A 6,072-nucleotide genomic window follows, 5' to 3' on the forward strand; every position below is an offset into this window, starting at 1 on the left:
GAAAAAAAACTAATAACAAACAATAGACAAAAACATTATTTTTTTTTCTTTATATATTTTTTTTAAATTTGCAAACATATTTTTCTTGCTTTCTAATAAATGCTAATCAATTTTTAAAAATTTTTACGTGCTTGTATCGTGGATTTTTTTCTAAAACTTATTGAAATTGTTGCTTAAAAGCATTGGGGAAATAAATCAATAATTATTGAAAAAAAAAAAATTTTTAATGATAATTGAATTTTTTTTCTACAAATAAAAGTGTTAATACATTATTCCATGTTGTGTCTATAAACTTAGTTGTTTGTAAAGTTGTCTTACATGTTATGACACAATTTATCTATGAATTTGTTTGATTAAACAAATCATACAATCACAGCTCACCTGTCATTCAACTTGGCCCCGGTCATACATTAACATACGAAAATCCTCATAAATCGTATTTTGGGACTGCTAATCGCGAAAGCACCGAACAGTCTCAAGAACCGTCATAACAAACTTCATTACGCTAATAATTTTGAACAGCAAAACTTCCTGTTCGTGATTCGTCATACTCCCATTGTTTCGTTAGCAACTAAAATGAGTTTTAAAATTTATTATGAATTTGTTATTGATTTCACAACTGCTTTTAAATTGAAGTATATTGTATATATTTAAAATAATTTATTACAGTTTATATGGCATAATTTGTTTAAGAACAAATTACATACAGGGTTAGCCATTTTATGCTTCCGTAATGGAACGTAAACATCACAATCACTGGTGATTGAAATTTCGAACAAATTTTTACTTTTATATATTGTAACGAACAAGGGCTCTCCAGCCCATATAAGTTCACGGACCAATACAAACCAATGAATAGGTTAGAGGGCCGCGAAGTACCTACATACGTTCATAATTTTTCCGGAGAAAAATAAATATATGGCAATAATGTTAAATTTAGTTTTATTGATTCTTCATTGAAATATCTTTTACAATTCTATCAATATCACAATCACTGGTGATTGAAATTTCGAACAAATTTTTACTTTTATATATTGTAACGAACAAGGGCTCTCCAGCCCATATAAGTTCACGGGCCAATATAAACCAATGAATTGGTAAGAGGGCCGTGGAAGTACCTACATACGTTCATAATTTTTCCGGAGAAAAATAAATATATGGCAATAATGTTAAATTTAGTTTTATTGATTCTTCATTAAAATATCTTTTACAATTCTATCAATATCACAATCACTGGTGATTGAAATTTCGAACACATTTTTACTTTTATATATTGTATGAACAAGGGCTCTCCAGCCTAAATAAGTTCACGGGCCAATACAAACCAATGAATAGGTTGGAGAACCGCAGAAGTACCTACTACATACGTTCATAATTTTTCCAAAAAAAATTAAAATATAGTAATACTGTTAAATTTAGTTTTATTAATTCTTCATTAAAATATCTTTTACAATTCTATCAATATCACAATCACTGGTGATTGAAATTTCGAACACATTTTTACTTTTATATATTGTATGAACAAGGGCTCTCCAGCCTAAATAAGTTCACGGGCCAATACAAACCAATGAATAGGTTTTGGAAGGCCGCAGAAGTACCTTCTTCGTACGTTCATAATTTTTCCGGAGAAAAATAAATATATGGCAATAATGTTAAATTTAGTTTTATTGATTCTTCATTAAAATATCTTTTACAATTCTATCAATATCACAATCACTGGTGATTGAAATTTCGAACAAATTTTTACTTTTATATATTGTAACGAACAAGGGCTCTCCAGCCCATATAAGTTCACGGGCCAATATAAACCAATGAATTGGGAAGAGGGCAGTGGAAGTACCTACATACGTTCATAATTTTTCCGGAGAAAAATAAATATATGGCAATAATGTTAAATTTAGTTTTATTGAATCTTCATTAAAATATCTTTTACAATTCTATCAATATCACAATCACTGGTGATTGAAATTTCGAACAAATTTTTACTTTTACATATTGTATGAACAAGGGCTCTCCAGCCTAAATAAGTTCACGGGCCAATATAAACCAATGAATAATTTTGCCGCAGAAAAATAAAAATATGGCGATAATCTTAAATTTAGTTTTATTAATTCTTCATTAATGTATCTTTTACAACTTCATCAATATCAACATTATTAATATAAGTTGCGGCCATACGAAAACTATCATTAATGTAATGACTTATGGCATTAGTTTTTTGAACCAGTTGTATAAACAATTATATACTAAAGTCATTGTCAATAAAGTAAATTAACGTAAAGTGTAATAAATTATTTAAAACATAAAAAGAAAATAATGTAATTTTACCAAAATATAACACAGAAAAACTTGCCTAATTGTGGTAGATTAGAAAGCTGTTGCGGAAATATAAACCGTTGGCCACGATTTGGACCTTGCCATTGGGTGTGGTATCCAAAACTAATTAAATATAACTTTTACCCATATAGTTAGCAGTACTTCGATTATAACTTGATGTATGCTTGTTAAGATGATTCATAAAGTCGAGAGTTTGAAGAATATTCGCTTAAACATGATCGTTTGCATTACCCCATAAAAAAGTATATAACCCTATGAATTGTGTGAGCCAATTCACATCACCAAAACACGTCCAATAAATTTCTGATATAACAAAGCCAAGATGGATCAATTAATTTCCTATAATATAAACAGTAAAGAAGTAAGAATACAAGAAGAACAAAATCTTATTTTAATATTGTGGGATATAAAAAGTATCTGCCGGTTTTGGTACATTTTTAAATTTTCTCTATTAAAAATCAGTTTATATTGACCATTGTTATTGCCACTATTTCCATAATTCTATCAGTATACATTATCAGAATATATTCTGTGGTTTATTGCCAAAAAACTTAAACCAGTAGTTTACAGCGGCTTTTCGGTTGTCCAGTTTGTTTTCTATTAAAAGAGTTTTTTCGAAACCAAAATACATATTAATCAGAAGTTTGTGAGCAGTAGAGTAACGAATTAAAAGTTACACCAGGCTAATGCTGTAAATTCATTCTCAACCTCACCAAACACTTAATGTAAACTTGTTTGCTGTCAATCAAGGTTTCCAAGTCGTTTGTGGAGGGTCACAGGTTTTTAACCAAATCAAATTTAATTTGTACTTAATTTAAATAAAATTGAATAACTCACCATTATCCTTTGTGTATAATTGACTAAGGAAATATTAAGAAAAATAATAACAACAAAGACAAAAGAAAAAAAAAAAGAAAAAAATTAGAAGAAATAATATTTATTAAAATATTTTCTTGATGGCAACAAATAAACAAAAACGATAAATAAAAATTTACATAAATAAAAAAAAATAAATAATAACAAATTAATAAATAAAACTTTAGGATCTTAAAATTACACCAAACAGAACACCTGAAACAACACTAAATAACGTGCTTAACCATACCACGTTTCTGCTGTTAATAACAGCCCCTGATGCGGTGTAATCAGTTTCCGGAAGACGTGCCATTGCAGATATTTGTTGTTCATTTAAAGTGGGTCGATAATTCCAATCAATCATATTTGTTTTGCAGATATGAGCGTAAACTTGTGCTGAAATCTTTGGAGTTCGGGTACGATTAGGATGTGTGAAATCCACATGATATAAACCAAATTTTTCTCTAAAAGTAACAGAGATTAATAAAATATGTTAAATATTGAATTACAATAAATAAAGTATTAGTATATACATTTAATCAATTTTATTTTTGAATTTTTATTAAACAATAATATATATATCATAAATTATATCATATATAATAGATATCATAAATTAAAATAACCACCATAAAAATTTGAAATGTCACGCTGCCTAATGTATAAATCGTCCTACAAACCTCAACTGAAAGACATTATAAAATTAACTCTTTCACTCCAAATACGCAAGCAGCGTAAGCTGAAATATGCACAATAATGTAAGCAATAGTCTAAATGCAAACTAACAGTAAAAAACAGAAAAGGAAGTTAAGTTGCTATTTAGCAGCACTAAAAGCAGAAATAAAATATAAAATAAGAAAAATATGGTAATGAAAAATATTAAAAATAATATAAAAATAAGTTTTTGAATAATAATACAATAAAATAAAATAATTTTACAAAAAAATGTCCTATAAGGATGTCGGTGTAAACTATTTTAATGTGAAAAATTAATAGCAGTAAAAATATGGAATAAAACTGATTTATTGTTCTTCTTAACAAACTTAATTTTTATTTTAATTTTTATCTGGGCTTAACATATATGCACTTGTTATCACAACAATAAAAATAAGAACCGCATTAGTCAGACTGTATAATTTTTTCCGTGAAACATAAAATTAAAATCCGCTACAAATAAATTAATTATACTTTATTTATAAACTTACGCGAATCCAGCTTTCCATTCATAGCTATCCATTAAACTCCAAGCAATATATCCCTGAATATTAGCACCATCGTCAATTGCATCCAATACAGATGTCAAATATAAGTTGTAGTAATCAACACGATCATAATCTTCCAAGCCACCTCTGTCACTAACCCCATTTTCAGTCACTATAATGATTGGATCATTGTACTCATTTTTAATCCACATCAAAAGATTGTACATGCCCTTTGGATAAACCTGACAAAATGAGATTATATCAATATACTAAGAAAAGTTAAACAAAAATAGTTAAAAGCATACAAGAAAAGTCATATACATAAAATCTTACACAATGATATCTTTATCTCCAACTACATGGAGATAAAGGCTCTTCTTTCTACATATATTTTTTATTAAGAATACATTTTTCACTAAAATTTTCAAAATAAGTGTATCTTAAATTACAAGTTTTTCAGGGATACTCTAATAATGAAAAAATGGTTTTCGTAGAATTTTTAAATTTATGTCAAAAGGAGTTCATTGAACTTATACGCATAGAACACATTAGAAAAAGTAGAACACAACAGCTTTTCGCATCCTTAAGCATAGCAACATCTGCACCTGTAATCACATCCTTTTCATTGTAGCATTCCTGTCTGTAGCTTTTACCTCAAATTACTTTTGCTCTAGCCTCCCCTTGTGCGCTGAATTGCAAATTCACATGGAATTGCTTGTTCATATCCCACGAGAACGTGTCAAAAATTGAATTAATTTCTTCTTGTTACCAGCTTGCACTATTGTTAACATCCTATGCTCCCCAATATCCCAGCTCGTATACAATAACAACTGCCATGGAGTCATGGAAGGAACAAAGTTTAAAAGACAAACTTTATGCGACGTGATAACTTCTATTTGTGCGCTAAGGACACAAGGACCAACCAACCTACCAAACAAAATAAAAACCATATTTTCAGTAGAGTACTTGAGATTCTTGGTAGCTTCAAATATGTGTTTAATTACTTCCATGAGGGGAGTTTGGTTCTACTCAATACATTTGATAAATGATTTTTGACGAAGCACATTGAATGCCGTTTATTAGCATCTAAATTACAACTGTCGAAAATGAAATTTAATTTCACTTATGCAAAAGTTTAGGATTCTAATCCTATCACAGTTTACCAATGTATAAGATAGTAATTAAAGATGTAAAAAATAGGGGAGGGATATATAAAAATTGAACAGAAAAAAGTCATTATACAGTTATTATAGTTATTACAAACATTATAAAAATCTTCTACATATATAAATCTTCTACAAATCTTCATTTCAGTACCCATTTCAGTATACCCGTAGTATTTTTGGGTCTCTCTTCATATAATAATAATTTTAACTTAACTAAATTTAAGTGGACTAATTACGAATTTATATATATATATGATGTTGTTTTATATGCTTGGGAACCCATCAGATGATGAGACACAAAATTCAAGATATCAACACTTAATTATTTCTAAGCTTAATAATATGACATTATTATATAAAATAATGTCCACGCTTTGTAACAAGTATAAAATTTATCAAGAATAGTTAATAGATTTATTTTAATATTAACAAATATACCTTTAACCATACGGAACCAGATCCAGGCCAGCTAGGATCTTGTGTTTCTATAACTCCCATATCATGATTGAAGG

The 6,072-nt window shown here is 28.4% G+C and overlaps 1 protein-coding gene across 1 annotated transcript; it reads right to left on the reverse strand.

Moving 5' to 3' along the window:
• Positions 1–3,303: 3,303 nt before the first annotated feature.
• LOC119671105 (beta-glucosidase 12-like) lies at positions 3,304–6,066 on the reverse strand. The gene is made up of 3 exons (XM_038081621.1): positions 5,999–6,066; positions 4,398–4,636; positions 3,304–3,656 (listed from the first exon to the last, which is right to left on the reverse strand). The coding sequence occupies exons 1-3, from the start codon at positions 6,056–6,058 to the stop codon at positions 3,377–3,379; spliced, it is 579 nt and encodes a 192-aa protein (XP_037937549.1). The 5' UTR covers positions 6,059–6,066; the 3' UTR covers positions 3,304–3,376.
• Between the last annotated feature and the right edge of the window lie 6 nt (positions 6,067–6,072).

The sequence above is a fragment of the Teleopsis dalmanni genome, chromosome 1 (genome assembly GCF_002237135.1).
Source record: "Teleopsis dalmanni isolate 2A chromosome 1, ASM223713v2, whole genome shotgun sequence".
Taxonomy (NCBI): Eukaryota; Metazoa; Arthropoda; class Insecta; order Diptera; family Diopsidae; genus Teleopsis; species Teleopsis dalmanni.

Coding starts and splice junctions, on each gene's coding strand:
- LOC119671105 (XM_038081621.1), bottom strand. CDS start 6,058: ATGGGAGTTATAGAAACACAAGATCCTAGCTGGCCTGGATCTGGTTCC. Junction 4,637..5,998: donor CTGGTTCCGTATGGTTAAAG/GTATATTTGTTA, acceptor TCATTTTGTCAG/GTTTATCCAAAGGGCATGTA. Junction 3,657..4,397: donor GAATGGAAAGCTGGATTCGC/GTAAGTTTATAA, acceptor TGTTACTTTTAG/AGAAAAATTTGGTTTATATC.